At 39.7% G+C, this 21,897-nt stretch overlaps 1 protein-coding gene across 1 annotated transcript in view; it reads left to right on the top strand.

Moving 5' to 3' along the window:
- Positions 1–6,849: 6,849 nt before the first annotated feature.
- LOC147441819 (uncharacterized) overlaps positions 6,850–21,897 on the top strand; it is a 57,463-nt gene continuing 42,415 nt past the window's right edge. Inside the window, exon 1 of the mRNA XM_086528211.1 lies at positions 6,850–7,766. Coding sequence (XP_086384337.1) covers positions 7,085–7,766 — 682 coding nt within the window. The 5' untranslated portion in view covers positions 6,850–7,084. The remainder of the gene's footprint in view (positions 7,767–21,897) is intronic.

Here is a 21,897-nt window from a genome sequence, read left to right as displayed (position 1 = left end):
AGAGTCTAACTCTAAAGTTTGAATTTGACACTTGGTAATTTCAAGTAGCATGACCAACAAGAACACATCAAAAAAAGGAAGGATAGTAGTTCTAGAACCATATCAACTCAAAAGAGCTTTGAAGCTCATTACCCAAAGACACGAAGCCATTAGGCTAGATTATATATTTCCATGTCATGGGATGACAAGGCATAGGAAGGGGGGAATGTTAATTATGTTAAGTTGACACATAGCATCAAAAGCAGGATCACACGAAATTGAAAGTAGGACTCCATGACTATAATTATTATTTTCACGGTTGTCTATGAGAGATTTTGGCACTTAGTTTACTAGATTTGGACCATTGGGAAAGTATAAAGACCTATGTTTTTAAAATGAACACAAATTTTCATGAGATTATGAGTTGAGTGCTAAGCATGATATAAACTTCAGCCTACCTACGTGCTTTGTCTGCTTGTATCTCCCTCACACAAATCTTGTTTTTGAATCAAAGAGTGGCATCATGTTTCCATGTGAAATCTCTATTGACCATATTTTGGTGTTTTGGGCATGGCCCTTCACATGCTATTTTTAACCATAACTTGTGATTTAAGTATCCGTTTATGATTTTGAGAGTAGCTATGGATAGAGCTCAACATTATGATGCTGCTCACGATGTTGTAGGGTGTACTTGTTACCAAGATTTACCTCCTAAATTTAAGTCTATTGTTAAGTATAGCCTAATCTCTCTCTCTCTCTCTCTCTCTCTCTCTCTCTCTCTCTCTCTCTCTCTCTCTCTAACTTACCCACACTAGTATTCAAGAGAAGGTTGGGCAAAAGAGAGAGAAAAAAGTGTTTCTAGTTTTGCCTCTAAAAACCATGAAACCCATACAAACTCTCCTTCTTCTTCTTCTTCTAAATCTTCCTTGCATTTTCTCATCATCTTTTGCACAACTTAGATATGTAGAAGACCGATATCTCTTTTAAACCCATCCCCATGCTCTCTCACTATAGCCATTTGAAGTGCCCCATTCTCCTCCCATTCCAACTTGTCTTACCCCATTCTCTCACTCTACTTTCTCATCCTCACCCCACGATGCCTTTCTACAAAAACCATGGCTACCTTGCATTCACAAGTTTCTACTCTAGTGATAAGGGCAATGCCAATGTTGGAGCAATCAACAACATAGGTGTCATATGGCCTCATATGGAAAAAATCAATGGCCCTCTACTTGCTACATTGCAAGGATGGTATCTATGACCACGACTACTACTTCTTTATTGCACTACATATTGAGCTACATCTAGCTATACACGTTTTTCTTTATACATGTTGAGCCCCCTGCCAATTTATGAATGGTGGCATTGATACCACCTATCCAAACTGCTATATTCATGTTGCTCACACTCTCATGAGACTCTTAATTGTTAGAATTAGACAAGGCAAGGAAACAATGGTGGTAGACATCCATATACTAGCACTTGCAATGAGAATATATTAATATTCTAAGTTGATTCTACATGAGTTGTTCAAAGTGTGCCACTTACTGTAGGTCAATTGTAGCACTTGATGACATTGTGCATGTGGTGCTTGATTGATTGAGTGCTCAAGTGTGGAGCTAGCACCCACGACTATGTATGATGTTGCACTAGTTTGAGCTGACCATTGATCAAATGCACTTCAAGGGCACTACCACATGCATAAGAAAAGACACAAGATACACCTTGAAATTTACTTCCTACCTAGCTTTGATCTATCAAGAATCTATTGCACTCGATGGTAGTGCTTTGGCTTCACACACACTAAACTCTTTAGAGAAAAAATAGCTACGAGCGATATAGAGTGCAATGTTGTTGTTGCCATTGTAGGGCTATAACGCCTAGCATCATTGTGGCTAGGTGTCACATAATACAACATTTTACTTTCTCAACCTTTCTACTTAAAGGTTTCTCCATTTTTTTGTTTTACCAAATCGACCTATTAGGCCTCCCCAATCTAAAAAGAAAAGGCCTTTCAAAACATCTTAAGTGTATAAATGAAGGGAGAGTTTAGGAAATGAAAAGACCCATGAAAATGGAAAGTCAAATTAAGTGTATAAATGAAGGGAGAGTTTAGGAAATGAAAAGACCCATGAAAATGGAAAGTCAAAAGACTTTTTGTGTCTATATAAAGAGATGGTTGAGTGCACATTGATAGGTATGTGTTTTTCTTTTGCTTATTTTTCCTTTAGCTTTTTCTTCTCTTTATTGATAGGTATGTGTTTTTCTTTTGCTTATTTTCCCTTTAGCTTTTTCTTCTCTTTATTGATAGGTATGTGTTTTTCTTTTGCTTATTTTTCCTTTAGCTTTTTCTTCTCTTTAGAGTGGCCTTGCACTATATAAATAGTGAATAACTATTTTTTGAAGTCATTAGGAGAGAAATATATTTTATCAAAATCCACCTGATAGAGTCTCTTTATTACACCAACCACTTCAAGAAAGCTATTATGACTCTACAAGATTTTTGATCTTTCCTTGTCCATGATAACACTTCCATTATTGCTTTTACACACTTGTGTTTTTTGATGAGATCTTTATACAACATTCAACCAATCAAATTGTTTTCTCAAAATCTAATTTTCTTCCGATAACAAGAAGAAGACCTACCACTAAAGAGGATGAAGAGTTTGCAGTGGCCATCTATTGCATATTTTAGTGTGAGAGTCCAAAATGGAGTGGCCAAAGATGAGAGATGGAGGCAAGAGGGTTTTTTTTTTGTAATTTAAACATTTATGCATCTATTACTGCGTTATTATTGGCATTATCGCCACATCTTTATCCGTGATTATTACCTCTACCATTATCGCGCAATGATTTGGAATTGAAAAGGCCCAAATTTTGGCTACTTTTTTTTTATTTTACAAAAAGAAGGTCAATAGAGCATAACATTTTTATAAAAATTGGATAGAGAAAATAGTAGACATTTGATCAATAAATTAATTACATACATATGATTAAAGTTACATTAAAAAGTGTCGCTCTTTACTGAATTAAGAAAAATAATATAAACTGACATGTTTGATAAAATGTGTGTGTGTGTGTGTGTGTGTGTGTGTGTGTGTGTGTGTGTGTGTGAGAGAGAGAGAGAGAGAGAGAGAGAGAGAGAGAGAGAGAGAGGACATGACAAAAAATACTCATAGAATAAAATTTCATCACTCACCTGCTCACAATTGCCTAAAACAACTAAATTGTCATGCCTCCCCATGTGATGCACACTGGATTCCACCATGTAGATTCCATTCGCAGGCTGTCTAAACACATTCACAAACCACTTGCACTCAAAGACGTAGTTATGAAAGGTTCTAAAATTGACCTTCAATATCCTTTCAATAGTCATATAATACCTGGCTTCATCACTATCTATGTCAAAGTTTCCAATGACGCCACAATCCATGGTGGTTCGGCGCTTGTCAATGCTAGGCGTATACAAAAGTGTTGACCCTTTGACCACATAGAGTTAATCTCTCTCTAATCTCTCTATACCTAATCTCTACCCTCTCTACCCTATCTATCTAGCCTAAACTCTATCCTCTCTACATATATCTATATATCTAACCTAAATACTACCATATCTAATCTCTATGCTCTCTATATCTATCTAGCCTAAACTCTACCCTCTCTACATCTTTCTAACCTTTCTATCTATCCTAAAAGTTACCCTATCTATTTCTATCCTCTCTACATCTATCCTCTCTACTTGTAATAATCTATCCTCTCCCTTTCTATCTAACCTAAAGTCTACCCTCTCCACATGTAATAATCTACCCTCTCCCTCTCTACTATTACATTTGCTCCTATTACACCCTCTCTACACCTAATCTTTACCCTCTCTAACCTAATCTCTATCTTCCCTATATCTAGCCTAATCTCTTCTTAATCTCTACCTTATCTATCGATCTCTTCCTAATCTCTAGTTTATCTATCTCTAGAGTCTACCTAATCTCTACCCTCTCGCTCTACACCCTCTCTATCATCTACCTACCCTCTCCCTTTCTATCTAAACCCAATATGTTTCTTTACCTCTCTCTCTACACCTAGTCTTTACATGATCTCTATATCTCTACCTTGTCTCTCTACACCCTCTCCATCTCTCTCTCTCTCTCTCTCTCTCTCTCTCTCTCTCTCTCTCTGTGTATATATATATATATATATATATATATATATATATATATATATATATATATATATATATATATATATATATATATATATATATATATATATATATATATATATATATATACACACAGAGAGAGAGAGAGAGAGAGATGGAGAGGAAGCTAGATGAAGAGATTAGGGGAAATAGATATTTCCTCTCCCTATCTATTTCCCCTAATCTCTTCATCTAGCTTCCTCGCCATCTCTCTCTCTCTCTCTCTCTCTCTCTCTCTCTATATATATATATATATATATATATATATATATATATAGGTACTTCTTTATATATCTACCCTCTCTCTATTTATCTACACCTTAGGGGGTCACTATAATAAAAAAATGCTTGTCACATGGGTTCAACAATATGGATTATTTTATTTTATATTTTCTCACATTTTCACATACAAAAGGGTGTTCAAAAAATAAACTTGAAAAGAAAATACAATTTGAATAAAAAAAGGGTTTCTTTTATTGGTGAAAATTTTACAAGTAAATTAAAAAAAAATTTCCTTGAACGCATGTGATGTATAGGTTTTAAATATAGTGAGCCTCCCCCCCTCCCTCGAGTCTACACCAAGGGGGATGTGACCTTGAGTGGATCCAACTCTGACGAGCTTGAGTGTAGCTATCTTTTTGTGTTTTTTGCAGGCATGACCCTCTTACGATTATCGTGGAGCTGCTCGATCTATGCAAACTTCTCAGTTAGTTCATGGATACAAAGCTACAACAACCACTCTCTTTGCGAGAGACGAGTATCTACCTTCGATGCAGGGTTTATTTAATTGCTGCAATCCACAACGGCTAACGGCTTATGGTATTTCACAGTAGAACACATTGTGGGGGAGATAGAGAGAGACTCCCTATGTTCAGAGTGTCGCATTGACAACATCCCCTTCTATCACATCTTCTTATCGATCCACCCTCCTTCCATTGCAGGGACCCACACCATTGCATTCTACTCTTGCTTCATCTGATCCTCCTCGGCAATCCACGGGTGATTGACAAACATCTACCATCAGCACACGTAGGCGATCCTCTCAGGGTAGAGAGCACCATGATATATGGAGCGGCGGGTGCTCTTGTTGGGATGCCTGTTTTGGATAATGGTGGAGAGGCCCGAGCTTTGCATTGTTGTCTATGGGATGAGCCTATTTGCCACTTCATCACTCTTTTCTTGCATGACCCACTCTCACTCTGCACATGTTGCCGCCACAAAAGCTCCACTCTAGATTTGCGACCTAATTGGTTATGGCATGTTGTACGGTTAATTGCTTTTTTATTAGAAAATTCTTTATATATCCCTCCAACCATTGCATGGAGAAATGCTCATTGAGGGGGTTTGGAAAGCGATCATGCAACGCTTCTTCGACATAACTTCCATAATTGCATGGAGAAATGCTCACTGAGGGGGTTTGGAAAGCGATAATGCAACGCTTCTTTGACATAGCTTCCATAATGGCAAAATAGCTTGGAAAGACAAATATGTAAGCAATTTTTAATTATGCAAACTTTCTATATAGGAGATATTTTAACTAATGCAAACTTTTTGTCTATATTTAACTTAGGAAAATATCACTCTGATTCGTCCTACTAGAGACATGGTCAAGTATTGAGAGAGACACATAGAGTTTGATATTTGACAATGGTTGTTAGAAAACAACTATAACTCTCGTGAGCATTTCAACTCTGCAATTGGATCTCTACAAACGATAAGTATAGTTACTAAATATTGTTATAATAATTTTGAGTTATTGATTTATCTAATTTGATTTTGATTAATGTTCTAGAGTTAGAGAGATCACACTTATGTTCTCTCGACGAGGAAGAGGAAAATGAGGAAGAAGATGTAATTTTTGGCTTTATTTATAAATTTCAATTTTGTTCTTTTGTGCTTCAAATTATGCAGGTAAGGAGTGAAATATTATTTATAGTATATTGTTAACTTCAAAGTTTATAATTATCTTCTTTTTGTTGTAAACTTTACAAACTGCAACTGACATTTGATTAATTTTATGCAGGTGAAAAACAAAGATGCTCATCAAGGCCATCTTATTTGAATGGCTCAAATGAGCATCTTTATTTTTGAGTATCCGTCTAGCAATAATTTGCGCATATATGAATGTTGTAATGGCTACAGATATATTTTCACGCATATTGATGTTGGACCAATATTGTGATTTTTGTTGTCGTTATTGTCGCATACACAATATTTTCTCTTTTTGTTTTTCTTTGTTAATGCATGGCAATGTAAGCGATTTTGGTCTTCTCCTTTAGAGTGTTTCTTTTTAGCTAGCTAAAGAGATGGTGTAATGAAAGAGAAGAGAGATAAAGGCTTAAAGCTTTTATCCATTCACACATCAACTAATATCCATTCACACATCAACTAATAGAAAGGAAACATGTATGCCTAGGAAAATGTTTTTTGCCATAGTCGTTGGCTTTGCAAATTTGAGTGTGAGTGCACTTTGAAAACGTATGACGTAAGCATGTTATAGTTGCATGGAATATATAGAGGCAACATAGATCGTATAGCTGCATGATAAGAAGGGAGGGAGGCGTGGGATAGCAGACCAGTATGTCGTAGGTGGGTAGGGTTCTCTAACGTGCGTTTGGTGAGAAATTGACATTTTGTATCCACAATTGATAGGATAGACCATTCAACAACGAATTCCAACATTGATCACGAACAGGCAAATTGGCAATACGCAATCCGCGTCTTGAAAGAAGACCAATGATTCGCGACTCGGGGGTTGCCTTCTTTGCACCGCCCGAGAGCGAAGGCGGAGAGGCTTGGCTTCGCCCTTAGGCCTTAATGCGTGCACCGGCAGATTAAAGCTGCAGCTCCAAAAAACAGATCAAAGAGAAGGGGATGTAGCCATAATTAGGAATCAGATCATCTGGGCAGGCAATGGAAAGCTCAGGAAATGGAATCTACAATATGGCCAACGTGAACTCAAGTGGTAGTGTTACAAGTGCAGCAGACGGCAAGGGGGGCAGCTCCTTTTCGCCGGCTGTGATAGCGATAGTGGGGATACTAGGCACAGCGTTTCTGCTGGTGAGCTACTATACGATGGTGGCCAAGTTTTGCAGAGGGGGGACGGGGCGGCGGATGGGCTGGACGGGGCTGCGTAGGAACGCCCGGCTGAACGAGGATGCTCTACAAGCGGCGGTGGCAGGGCAGCAGGAGCATGAGCAGGGGCTGGAGCAGACGGAAATAGAGGCCATCCCCGTGGTGGAGTTTTTGAGAAGAGCGCGGTCGACCAAGTCAAACATGAGCGGCGGCGGCGGCGGCCTGGAGTGCGCCGTGTGCCTGAGCGAGTTTGAAGAGGCGGAGCACCTTCGTCTGCTTCCCAGCTGCCTCCACGCTTTTCACCTGCCCTGTATTGATGTGTGGCTGCGCTCCCATGCCAGCTGCCCCCTCTGTCGCACCCCCATCCACTCCCATCTCGACCTCTTCGACCTCGCTGCCGGCCATGGGCCCCGCCTCGACATCTCTGGCCCAACCTCACCTGCAGCTGGCAGCGGCCACCTTACCTCTCCTTCTCTTGCTGCTTCTCCAGCTCCTTATCGATTGATTCCCATTTATCCAGGCATGCTCTCTCTCTCTCTCTCTCACACACACACACACGCGCGCGCGCGCGCACGAACGAGAAGAGAGGTTTTAACGAAGTAGGAAAAATCGTAACTTGACCTCAAGGATCTATCCGATGAGTTTTGAACTCAAGACCTTGAATAAAAGAGGGAGAGAACTGTAGTAGATATGTTATCCTACTTCTCTCTTGAACAAGAGGCCTTGCGTTCAAGGCACATCTTTGAGGTCTCTTGAAATTGTTCTTGTGCTGTTGAAACTTCTTCTTTTTCTTCTTTTCGGGGCATGGAGAAAAGAGTACAAAGTTTTGAACTCTTTTGTTTAGTTTCTTCCTTTTCAACTTTTTAATCTTTCTGTAATTTTTTTTAGTTTGTAAATTGTCCCTTCCGTCAAGGTCCAGGGGAGGGGGGCTGCAGATCTCAGCCATACATCTAGGATACATTAAATCAAGGAATGTCACAACCAATCATTGGACGTATGACAAGTCAGCAGGCAGAATGTCAGAGGACACACTGTTACTTACAGATTTGTCAACTCACCAACATCAAATAATAAATAGACAGCTCAGCAAAGGGAATTTCACCATTGCTCGATACATCAGCAACAAGAATATGAAGCTCTGCATGACACATCAGCAGAGGGAATTCAACAGAAAATTGACATCTTAGCAGAGGGAATATAACTGCAACATGACACACAACTTAATAAGAGTTGCTTCACCCTCTGCCATTTGACTCAGAGAGTTCGGCTCAGCCCTCGCCCACCCTTTCGTGCATGCCTTGCCCTCGAACTCTGCTTCCCGCTTCACTCGCACGTCTGGTTAGCTGAAGCCGACACTTTTCCAAAAGGCAAGCCTAAAATTAGTTCATATTTGGCCCCCCTCGCCCTGGACCATTGACGGCCGAGAAAGGACACAAGAGGTCCTTTCCCTACACCTTCAAAGAATCAACATTTTCTTTTGAACAAACTGAGCCTTCACCTTGTTTTGTTTGTTTTGCTGGAAAAAGCGTTCTCTATTTCTGTATTTATAACATAGAACTACATACAGTCAAATCGTGGACAACACTTGTATCACTTCTTGCTATTTGGAACCCTAGAAGAGTCTCAAGAGAAGTGAATTAATTGTAAGGAACTGCTTAGATCCTAAGTTATTAAAGGAAGATAATATATTATAGAATGTAAATGAATGCTTCCTATATTCTCAAATTGATATGTAGGGGCCACTAGTCACAATGTAACATTTTAGTCCACACCTCATCCCAAAATTAATCCCTGCATGGGTCCAAGGTGTCCAAAAATGTCTCGTCTGTTTCCAACGCCAACAAGAGAGTCAAAGTAAGTGGCAAAGGGATTTCTCAATTGAAATTTCTAGGTTTAGATTCAAAGAAGCACTCAAAGAGAAAAAACATAAATGTTTTCACATTCATATTGTTTGCTTATAAGAAAACAAGCGTATCATCAACAATGCCAAGCCTTGCTATTTGTTTGCTATCATTGTTTCAATCCATAATGGACCCAATATGCCTCCTCCCATAATAAACCAAAAAGTGGGTGAGTAGCTACAACAAATAGCAAGGGACTCAATGGAAAACCCTACCTCACATATAAACATATGCTTATTCCTTTCAACAGCCTCCCAATAAGTATGATCCTTGATTGAGTACGTTTTCCAAGCAAGCAGATGCATCCACTTATGCATCTACTTATGTTAGCATCAAATTCAAGTTTTGCTAGAATTGTCAACACAAAGTTCCACTATATAGTGTCAAAAGTCCACTTGAAGTACAACTATATCTGATTAGACTAAAGATAATAGTCAATCCCAAATTTAATAATCATTCGCTAGTATAAATGGAATTTCCTCCAACAGACCTTGATTGCGTGGGTGCTAGATCAAGTGTACCCAATTTACAAATTTAGATAGTTAGTGTGACATTTAACATGCCCCGAACATTTGCTAATGTAGAGTCTCAATAATATGTGCTCATATGTCCAACTAAGATTCAAAGGCTAGGAATAATACTTGGATGACACAAAGACTTCAAAATCTTATCTTTTAGCATTCACAACCGTAAGATCTACACCATAGTTGACTTAAAGTAATATATAGATAATTGAAATAGGTGAAACATGGGCTTATGGTGCTAATTAATGTAGATCAAATTGTTTTCTATGAGAACATCAAGTTGTGGGCTTATGGTGCTTGATCTTGAAATACGCGAGGGAGAGCATGTGTGAGTGTGTGTAACAATGGAGAAGAGAGGAGAGAGGAGACCTTGTGTTCGGAGGGGCTAAAACTCACTCTCTACATGTGAATCGTGCCAACATTAGCACCTCTCACTATGACTAGCTTTAAACGATGCAATCTGAAACTGTGCTCATCCAGCACTACTTGGCATCCACTGTCTCGTAAACTAACTCACAGAGATCAAGCTGTGCGTGAAACCTGGCACATAGCGTACATCTCGCAACACGTATGATGCACCACTCGGCAACAAAAGTCTGACATCTCCTGCACCAACTATGTCATGCACTGAACCATCAGCTAGACACACATATCCAAGCATACCACTAGCATATGTGCTAAACCACTCACGGCTCGACGTGACATGAAATCTAGCACTCACATCTAGTATCCAATGCGAAGGTAATGTGTCGTCAAAAACCGACATAAGAAAGTCAAGAGTAAACATGGAAGCAAAGTCAACATCTCCGTCATGCGTAGCCACATACGCTACATCTGCTCCCACATCATCCAAAGTGATAGCCACATACGCTACATTGCTCCCACATCATCCAAAGTGATAGCATCTCTCTTGTGTTGTCTCTTGCGTTGTCTCATCCGTCGAAAACATCGCCTACCTACATGCCATGTATGACCACAATGCAAACACACAACATCTCTATGTCTGCGAGATCGTCCTTTGACTTTAGGCATCTCTCTAGACTGATTTGTGCCAAAAGCATTGCACAATCTTTGCCATAACTCTCTAGCTGTACATGCATCCAAACCAATGCGATAGACAGACTCACCAAGGTCTAACATGATCGTCGAACGTGCAAGCTCATCCAAGTCCTCCCACTCATCGTCAGTCATAGACTCTGGCCTACCATCCATGCCCTGTAGTGGAAATACTTGGCCCAATTGAGTCAATGCATCATGCATATGTGCTTTCCAATGCTCAAAGTTTGAACCATCAAACTTTGTATGGAAAAGCACAAACCCTGACAATGATGTACATGCCAAATCCATGGCGAGATAACCTGTGACAAGACAAAGCACAAATCGATCAATTGACAATAGCCAAAGCCTGGCTAACTCATACACCAAGTACTAGCAAAATACAACATAAGCTGGCATAAGTTGTCTAAGAGAAGTATCAACAAATATGGCAATCAATGTGACGAAACAAAATGAGCAAAACCGCTCAAATGATGCCAAAAACCTGCTCTAATCCAAGAGCACTATGTGGTAATCGATGAAAGTATCATCAACAATCTCCCTCCTGAAGAGATTACCACATGTATGTCAAATGACATAATCTGGTGAGCAAACACTCTCACAATGCGATGTCAAAACACTATGGCAAAGCAACCACAGAGTGCCAAATGCATCAAAACAGGATTGCAAACCATGCGCATAAACAAATAAACTCGCAAAAAAAAACATTACCACTCTCACATCCGAGAGCAAACCATGTGTGGAATCCTCGATACACAATAAACAGCTGCTGCAGCAGAAAATTTAGAGGTCAAAATCAGTCCAAATGCACATCACCATTGCATCTGAAGCGTGCCAAAACCCCAGGTTACACCCTAACCTTGCATAAATTGCATTCCGTATGTAAAATTTATGTAAGAAACACTATTTTGGAGCCCGAAAAATGACCTACGAAAATGAAAATCTTCATTCTTCCTGCAAGTATGGCTACAAAAAAGCATACACACTTGCAATACACCCTTCTCTCAAGCTTGGGAATGTCTCTCAAGCTTCCATAAGCACAAATCTGGTGGTTGTTCACCGATCTCATGCTTCCAACGAAAGCGAGCTCACCATAGTCGAAAGCTCACTTCTCTGCAACACTCCATCTGTCACGAAGCCAAAGCTCTGATACTAGTTGAAGTGCGCGAGGGAGAGCGTGTGTGAGTGTGTGCAGCGATGGAGAAGAGAGGAGACGAGGAGGAGACCTTGTGTTTGCAGGGACTAAAAATCACTCTCTACATGTGAGCCCCCTTATTCTATTATGTAGAATGAATGGTCAGTGTTAATTCTCGGTAGTCTCCCGACCACCCAACTCTCAGGCGCGGCACATTGGGCTTTACCACCCCAACAACCTCCCACTTAAAAAACAATGTGCCTTTAAGCTGGGGTGACAATGTATATATACATATAATACAGGTAGACAATGACCATCATCTATCCAATGCCCATGAGTGCATGACAATGTGCAAACCGCTCTGAAGGTAAGCCCTTTGTTACAAGATCAACATGGTTTTTAGTGGTGCGAATCTTGGCAATCTGCAATCGCTTGTCCTCAAGCACCTCACAAACGAAGTGATACTTCACATCCACATGATTTGTCTTTGCATGAAACAGTGGATGCTTTGCCAATTGTATAGCACTTTGGCTATCACAATGTAGCACAGGCATCTCAACATTGATTCCCAAGTCTCCCACTAGCCGACCAAGCCATATAGCTTTCTTGCAAGCTTCTGAAGCTGCAACATATTCAGCCTCTGTAGTAGGCAAGGTAACACAATCTTGCAAACGAGATCGCCATGAAACTGCACCTCCAATGAATTGAAAAACATAGCCTGAAGTGGACCTTCTCTTGTCCAAGTCTCCTGCATAATCTGCATCCGTGTAACCCATTACACATGCTTCCTTTCTTCCAAAGCAAATGCACATGTCTTTTGTACCATTCAAATATCGCATAACCCCTTTCACTGCCTCCCAATGTTTCTTGCCTGGATTTGACATATATCTGCTAACAACTCCCACTGCAAAAGAAATATCAGGATGTGTAGCAATCATAGCATACATCAAACTCCCAACTGCAGATGAATAAGGCGCTTGTGCCATTTCAGCCTTTTCCTATTCAGACTTAGGGCAATCATTTTTGGAAAGTTTCACATATGGACGCAATGGAGTACTCAATGCCTTCCGCGTCTCCATATTGAAACGCTTGAGCACTTTAGCAATGTACTCAGATTGAGACAAATAGACCAATTTCTTGCATCTGTCTTGCTTAATGCGCATGCCAAGGATATGGCTTGCTTCACCCATGTCTTTCATTTCAAAGTTTGCATGTAACTCTGACTTCAAGGCTGAAATTTCATCCCTGCATTTCCCGGCAGTTAACATATCGTCCACATAAAGCACCAAAATCAGCAAACTACCATCTTTAGCTCACTTAGTATAGAGGCAATGGTCCATATCGCTACATTTGTAGCCTGGAGAGAGCATGAACGAGTAGAATTTACGATATCACTCCCTTGATGACTATTTTAGACCGTAAAGAGTCTTTTCTAACTGACACACCAAGTCTTCATTGCCCTTCTCAACAAAACCTTCTATCTACTGCATATAAGCTTCTTCTTGAAAATCACCATGCAAGAATGCCGTTTTGACATCCATCTGGTCAAGTTCCATGTCGTCTTTAGCAACCAATGCAAGTACACACCGCAGAGTAGTTATCTTGACAACCGGAGAAAAGATCTCATCAAAGTCAATACCCTGCTCTGCTGCTTAAATCCTTTAGCAACAAGTCGTGCCGTGTCCTTGGGTTTATTATCATGAGGTGTAACTTTTTGCTTGTACACCCATTTGCATGGTAATGCCTTTTTACCTTTAGGCAACCGAACCAACTTCCAAGCTTGATTCTTATGCAACGAGTCCATTCCTGATTGCAAAGCTTTCTCCCACTTTGCCTTCTCATCCATTGACATGGCTTCCTTATAGCAGGAAGGCTCTCCGCAATCTTTTCAACATAATGTAGTCCAATGAGGGAGTGAATGTATCAGGAGGCCTTGAAACTCTTGTAGACCTTCTAATAACTGCTTGAGCCAATTGTTCCTCAGCAACATCTTGCACTGCAGGAGGATTATGTACTTGTTGTCTGACATTAGGCACTTCAGCCCTATTGTGGACAATTCCATCTTCTTGGAAGATAAGTCTGCTGACCTCCACTGTATGCACAGGCTTCTTATGCATCTTTTCTTCATTGAAGTATACGTCATTACTGCGAATTATCTTTTTAGCTTTAGGATCCCATAACCGAAATCCCATCTCGCCAGGATTGCCATAACCAAGAAATATGCATTTCTTTGACTTAGGAGCCAACTTGCTTCAAAATTCCTTTGGAACATGGAAATACGCTTCACAGCCAAAGACTCTAAGATGCTTGTTCTTAGGTGGCTTCCCAAACCAAAGCTCTTTAGGTACCTTCTCATCCAAAGCCTTGTTAGGAGATCTATTAATAAGATGGACAGCCGTTGCTAACGCTTCCACCCAAAATCCATTAGGCAACTCTGCATTAGACAACATGCTACATAACTTCTCTTTTATGGTACAGTTCAAACTCTCAGCAACACCATTTTGTGGAGGGTTATATGGAGCAGTCAACTCTCTTTTGATGCCTTTGGAATCACAAAATTTTTGAAAGGCTTTAGTGACATACTCGCCACCATTGTATGACCTTAAGCACTTGACTTTCTTGCTAGACAGATTCTCCACTAATGCCACAAAATTTTGAAATTTTGAAAGAACTTCATCCTTTTTCCTGAGAGGATATACCCACACTTTCCTTGAGAAGTCATCAATGAATGTAACAAAGTACAATGAACCTCCCATGTATACGTTAGGCATAGGTCCACACACATCACTATGCATTAACTCTAATGGCTCACTTTTTCGAGTGCTTCCCCTTTTGTGTGGTGACTGTGTTTGTTTACCATAAAGACAATGCTCACAAACTGAAAAGTCTGAGAAATTGAAGTTAGGCACATAACCGATTTGGTGGTTGTTCACCGATCACAAGCTTCCACGGAAAGCGAGCTCACCGTAGCCGAAATCTCACTTCTCTGCAACACTCCATCTATCGCGAAACCAAAGATCTGATACCAGTTGAAGTGCACGAGGGAGAGCGTGTGTGAGTGTGTGCAGCAATGGAGAAGAGAGGAGAGAGAGACCGTGTGTTTGCATGGGCTAAAACTCACTCTCTACATATGAGCCCCCTTATTCTATTATGTAGAATGAATGGTCAGTGTTAGTTCTCGGTAGTCTCCGGCCGCCCAACACTCAAGTGTGGCACATTGGGCTTTACCACCCCAACAACCTCCCACTTAAAGGACAATGTGCCTTTAAGCTGGGGTGACAATGTATATTTACATATAATATAGGTAGACAATGACCATCATTTACCTAATGCCCATGAGTGCCCAACAATGTGCAAACCGCTCTGAAGGTAAGCCCTTTGTTAGAAGATCAGTAGGGTTTTTAGTAGTGTAAATCTTGGCAAGATGCAATCGCTTGTCCTCAAGCACCTCACAAACGAAGTGATACTTCATATCCACATGCTTTGTCTTTGCATGAAACAGTGGATGCTTTGCCAATTGTATAGCACTTTGGCTATCACAATGTAACACATGCATCTCAACATTGATTCCCAAGTCTCCCACTAGCCGACCAAGCCATATAACTTCCTTGCAAGATTCTGAAGCTGCAACATATTCAGCCTCTGTAGTAGGCAAGGTAACACAATCTTGCAAACGAGATCGCCATGAAACTGCACCTCCAATGAATTGAAAAACATAGCCTGAAGTGGACCTTCTCTTGTCCAAGTCTCCTGCATAATCTGCATCCGTGTAACCCATTACACATGCTTCCTTTCTTCCAAAGCAAATGCACATGTCTTTTGTACCATTCAAATATCGCATAACCCCTTTCACCGCCTCCCAATGTTTCTTGCCTGGATTTGACATATATCTGCTAACAACTCCCACTGCAAAAGAAATATCAGGACGTTTAGCAATCATAGTTTACATCAAACTCCCAGATGAATAAGGCACTTGTGCCATTTCAACCTTTTCCTCTTCAGACTTAGGGCAATCATTTTTCGAAAGTTTCACATATGGAGGCGATGAAGTACTCAATGTCTTCCCCATCTCCATATTGAAACACTTGAGCACTTTAGCAATGTACTCAGATTGCACACTCACACACGCTCTCCCTTGCGCACTTCAACTGGTATCAGAGCTTTGGCTTCGCGACAGATGGAGTGTTGTAGAGAGAGCGTGTGTGAGTGTGTGCAACAATGGAGAAGAGAGGAGACCTTTTGTTTGCAGGGGATAAAACTCACTCTCTACAGGTTAGCCCCCTTATTCCATTGTGTAGAATGAATGGTCAGTTTTTAGTTCTTGGTATCTCTGGCCGCCCAACACTCAGGCGTGGCACATTGGGCTTTACCACCCCAACAAATCTAACTTGAATCAACCCTTTGTCTTTTCGTACATTAAAGCAACTCCTACAACTATATTTGATACATCCATAGAAACATGAAATGGCGATTTTTAATCCATTTGGTCGTAAAATAGGAGCTACAATCAACATCTTCTTTAGAGCATCAAAAGAATCTTGTTGTACATTTCTCCAAAGAATCTTGTCAATATTCTTTTTTGTTAAATGTGACAAATGTGCCCAGATATTTGCAAGAAATTATAAAATCTAGTATGCCATTTAATTTGGCCAACAAACCTCATTTGTTCCTTCAAATTCCAAGGAGCTAGAGCATACCTTATAAATTGCAATCTTATTTGCATCCATCGAAAAACTCTTCAAAGAAATAATAAAAGCTTTCCCTATTTAATTGCAATAGCACATATAAATGGGTTCAAGGACATCTCAAACCCTCTATACCTCTAAAATCATTTTCTCAAATGTTGCATGGGATCATTTTTTTATATCAAATACATAGAAATGATCCATGAAAATCCTCACGAACTTAGTTAAATATGGCTCGAAAGCTATTTCTGAATAAAATGGAGGTTCATCCTTGAGATCAAAGCTCATGACTGTATACACAAAAGCACCCCATCCATGCTGAATGCTATTTTTCTCATGTCTTTCACTACCGTGTTGATTTTATTGTATCTTGGAAATCAATCCAAGGAACCGTTTATCTCATGTCTTGCTACATCATTGAAAAGAGTATCCACAAAGAAGGTGGAAAAGGATCTGATATGGAGTTGCATTCAACTTCCTCCTTGGGGGTGCACCTTGTACGTATGTAGGTATATCATGCGCGCTTGATAGGAGGGTATATTGTAGTTCATATCACTTACATAGTTACAATTACAAGAGGGGATTTCTATTCAATTTTCAGAAAACGTTACAAATTCATGAAGAAAGCAGGGTAGTTTTATTCCATTCCACAAAATGTTTATTAAAGGGGTAGGCTTTGATCGCACATGATATAGAGGATTTTGTAAGGTGAACCCCCCGAGAGATTCCTATAGTCCACGCATACTCTTAGCTTCCCTGATTTCTTGGGTACCACAACAATGTGATACAACCAATCCTCCAATCTATTGGATTTATAAATCCTACTGCCAGCAATGTGTCTAATTCATCCTTCACTTGTTTAGCATAATTTAGATTCATCCAAAACTTGTGTTGTATTACCAGAATTGTATCTTCTATTGAGATGCCAAGATCAACATGTGCTACTCGTGGATGACTGTCATTGACCGTCATCATCATTGGTGTGCCTTGGTGGATATGTATATCTTTGCTAGTGATACTACATCTAGACTACACCGATTTGGTCTACCTAATAGAGTGATGGCACACTTATCTAGCTAGGTCACTCATTAATGGTTTACACTATATTGTTGTACTACTTTTCTCCTTATAGTGGATTCTCTCTTTTATGTATTGTAGACTTCTTATATTGAGTTAGTGCATAAGAAGAAGAAGAAGGTTTTGTAGAGTCCCTAGTGGTTTACACTAAATTATTGTACTTGTTTTCCCCTTATATTGGATTCTCTCTTTTATGTATTGTATGATTTAGTGCATAAGAAGAAGAAGAAGAAGGTTTTGCCTCTATCTTTGCATATGTGTGCGCTTGTAAGAGCTGAAGCTCTCTTCTTCTTTGTGTTTTAACATCTTTCTTGAGATTGATCCGATCGATGTTGATGATAAACCTGTGGATTAATTTCTTTCATGTTTGAATAGTTCCATGTAAAAACAAAATCAATTCCTTCAATTCCTATTTAAGTGCTTCTTCCAAGTGAACACTCACTTTCACCACTTGTGGAATATTTTCTGTACCATATTTAATTCTTGCAACTCATCTTTGCTCAATATATAGCCACAATTTTGAAGACATTCATCTAAAAAATTGAAATTACTGTAGAATTTCACTTCAAAAAGCCTGCTTCCTCATTATTAATGAGATCAACTTTGGGGAAATCTTCTTGTTTAGTTCTAAGAACTAAGTCTATGTAGCTTGATTTTTTATCCAAGAACGTTTTGACTTCCGTTTGTGTCTTGGGACGTATTCACATGCAGAAATGTTGAGGCTCGTATTTTTGCAGGCCTACATTGTGGTGTTTAGAGATACTGTTCAACATTGTAAAACACGAGTATATACACCTATAGTGGTAACATGTAGTGATTCTATTTGTAGTAGATTGCTTAGAGATACTGCAAAGTAGTGAAATTCTGTAAATATGTCATCAAGTAATGATGGACATAACTAGATTGTCAGTGACAAGCAAGACAAGAAAAACTCCCATGCTTGGAAGTTTCAAATTATTAATTTTCTTATGGGTAAAGGTTATTGGGGTACATTGATGGAGAGCATGAGAAAGCACGAGTGCTACCAGAACAAGGTGCAACTGCTATGCAATTAAAAGACGAGATCATGTATTGGGTTTCTATGAGTGTGCAAGATGTTGGGGTGATAAAGCCCAATGTGCCGCACCTAAGTGTTAGGCGGCCAGACACTAACCGGGAACTAACACTGACCGTTCATTCTACATTAAACAATAAGGACTCTTAACCCTAAACATTAGTGTGTTTGGAGTCCACTACAACCTGTGTCTCCTCTCCTCTTCTCTCTACTCCATTGTTGCACACACACACACACACACACACGCTTTTGCTTGTGCACTTCAACTAGTATCAGAGCTTTGAGGATTGGAGAGCACCATTGGAGCGAGCAAGCATGGAAGCAACAAAAAATTTAGTACATTTTTGCAGATCTATTTTGGTATGTCAAACGGTTTCCATTCAAGTCGATTCCCTATCATGTTGACCAATGCTTTTTGCTCTTTAGCGTTGCAGAAGAAAGTTTTTTCAGAATCCTCACTAGTTTTGGGACGTCACTCGGACTGCCTGCATATTATGTAGGACAAGCTGTAGATTTTGCTGATCAGATTTCTCTTGGTAAGAGTTAGCGTTTCAGGTTGATTTCTAAATTTTCTTAACCATTTTCGTATGCTCTACAAATTTGCAAAAAGAAATTTTTGCAAATTCTGCATGGTTATCTACTTTAGATAGTAGGGTGGTCTACTTTTGTTGGTTCTTCTATGAACATAATTTCATTGCATACTCTTTTGGCAATCTTTGTCATACATGCATATTGGATGTAAGATCTTGAGGGTCTGTTAAATCAGATGAACCGCCACAATGGTTACCAAAAAGGGTTTCTATGTGGTTTATGTATTTGACGAAACTATGCAAAGCCTATTTTTGAGGTTCATGGTAAGGTTTTATTGAGCTGGGGGGAGATCCTTTCGGTGTGATACAAGTTTTGGAGCAAGCCCCCAAAATCCCTATTATTTCAGCATCGACATAAGATGTATGTGTGAGGTCCCCAACCCCGCGAAGATTGGGGCGACTTGATAGATGGCCTTCCTTTATTCTCCTTTTCGGTTGACAACACCCTACTCCATTTCCGCAAAGTAGAGATAGAAGCAACAGAAGAGAGGAAGTCCTCTATCCATCATTTGTGTGGTTATAAGGGTCATAAGCCACAAGCCATGGCGATAAATTTACGATTCTAATGAAAGTTGTTTTCTAACATAAAGATGAAATCCCATTGACATATTTAGAATCCATAAACAACTCTTTTTTTCCCACGTTTAAGAGGCACGAATGCCATCCATAAACCATAAATATGATATGAGACTTAATCTAAACTAACTAGTAATCTTGTGGGCATGTAGATTTGGGACATCTCGACTCTTGGCACAATGAGTCTCTAATTTCACTTCTCTTAATAAAAGGCTAGGGAGTGGAAAGTTTCTCGACTAATCGAGACCACCCATCCTTAACTGGCAACCTGAGCCAACCCCCACTTTCCACCCCACGCTCACACTTTTTAGCTTGTTTTCTAATTACTACCACATTGTTTTACATATACAAACAATGTTCCTTAATTAATTCCAAACACAGGTTCTTTTATACAGCCCTTCAAACAATACCAAAACAATTCAGACAAGGCCTAATGAAGACAACCCTATAATTCAACAAAGATAAATTTTCAAATTCTCACGAGTTGCCCCTACCCGCGGACTTCCTCTGTCTAACCAATAGAGCCTTTGCAAAGGATTTATTCGCTAACCGGAAATTACGCAACCTTCCCATCTCGCTAACCACGAGGCATCCCGCTAACCGCAAGGCATCCCACTACCCGCAAGGCACAAAAGAGATCCAATAACCTCAGCTTAATCTCCGCTAACCGCGGAATCATCTCGCTACCCGTGAGTAACAAAAGATATTCTCTCAACAATTCTTCTCTTTAGATGATTCTTGAAACATGATCTACCAACTCTTCATATCAACCAGTAACAACTTATCAAATAATAACAATTTATCAATCAATAACAATTTATCAAGCAATAACAATCTAACAAACAGTGACAATTTATCAAACAATCCTTTCATTAATCTAAGAAAACTTATGCTTGTTTCTTGTGATAGAATCACATTTCTTGGACAGTTTAAGGGAATCCCTATGCTTAGCTTCCCAGGTCAACATGAATAGCAATGTAGAATTATAAATTTGTCTTACCGGATTAGCGACATGTTCGATTACCTCCCGTGTTTAAGGTTGGATGGCTTTGACTTCTTTCGCAACCACTACCTCCGCTTGAGCAATGTTTGGAGTAGTTGATGCCTTATTCTGCACCTTCCTTGGAGGTGGAGCGACATGAGCATCCTTCGAGCTTTGGGTCACTCGCTTCGGGGCCATTGTAACGAGGTAGGGAAAAGGGAAAGAGAGAAAGAGAACTCAAGAATCCGAAGGGCAATACGACGATGGTAGAGAAAGACTTGGAGATGGAGATGGCTTGAAGGTAAGAGCTTGAGGGAGAGAAGGTAACTCCGACATCAACGCAAGAGAGCTTCCTCTTCTGAGAGTGTGTGTCTGTGTCCTCAAAGTGAAGGGAGAGGGCCTTTATATAGGCTCTCAAGGCCAGCTAAGAATAGAGGGAAGTAAGGAGAGATAAGTTCGCGCACGTTAGTGGTTTTTTTTTTTGTGGACATGGATTCCGGATGCGCAATTTCAGTTCTCCAATTTTAAAAGAAGCTTGGCTTCCAAGACAAGAACTCTAAACTTAACTCCTTCCTCTTTCTTTCCTAAAAATACTCCTCTTTTCCTAAAAATACTCCCTCCTTCTTCAAAGTCAACTCTTATCTTTAGAAACAGACTTGAGGCTTAAGTTTCCCATCAACCCATTGTTTTCAAATGAATAAGGGTCATAATTAGTAGTTCTAGAGTTTGATTTTTGATCCGATCATTCCGTTTGAAAGCTTCAAGACTTAACAAAATACGAACCTTTAATATTTGCAAAGTAAATGAAATACTATTATTGAAAAATGTTGGGTACATTACAATATGTTTATGCAGTTAGTGCAGTATTGGTGTGAATCTTCTGACCTGCCATTGATGTCATCTTTATGCATATGCGTTTTCCAGCATTCAATTGGTAGAGACAGTCCTTTAGAGCTGGTGACATTGATAGTGACATTTTTTGAGATTTTATCTTGCCAGTTTAGATGCTTTGGTCAGTGTTTTAGTCATTGTACACATTTGTTTTTGGTTTTAGAAGTCATGTTTGTATAG

The sequence above is a fragment of the Adiantum capillus-veneris genome, chromosome 14, assembly GCF_014529385.1.
Source record: "Adiantum capillus-veneris isolate H3 chromosome 14, ASM1452938v2, whole genome shotgun sequence".
Classification (NCBI taxonomy): Eukaryota; Viridiplantae; Streptophyta; class Polypodiopsida; order Polypodiales; family Pteridaceae; genus Adiantum; species Adiantum capillus-veneris.
This window is presented reverse-complemented; position numbering and strand designations above follow the sequence as displayed.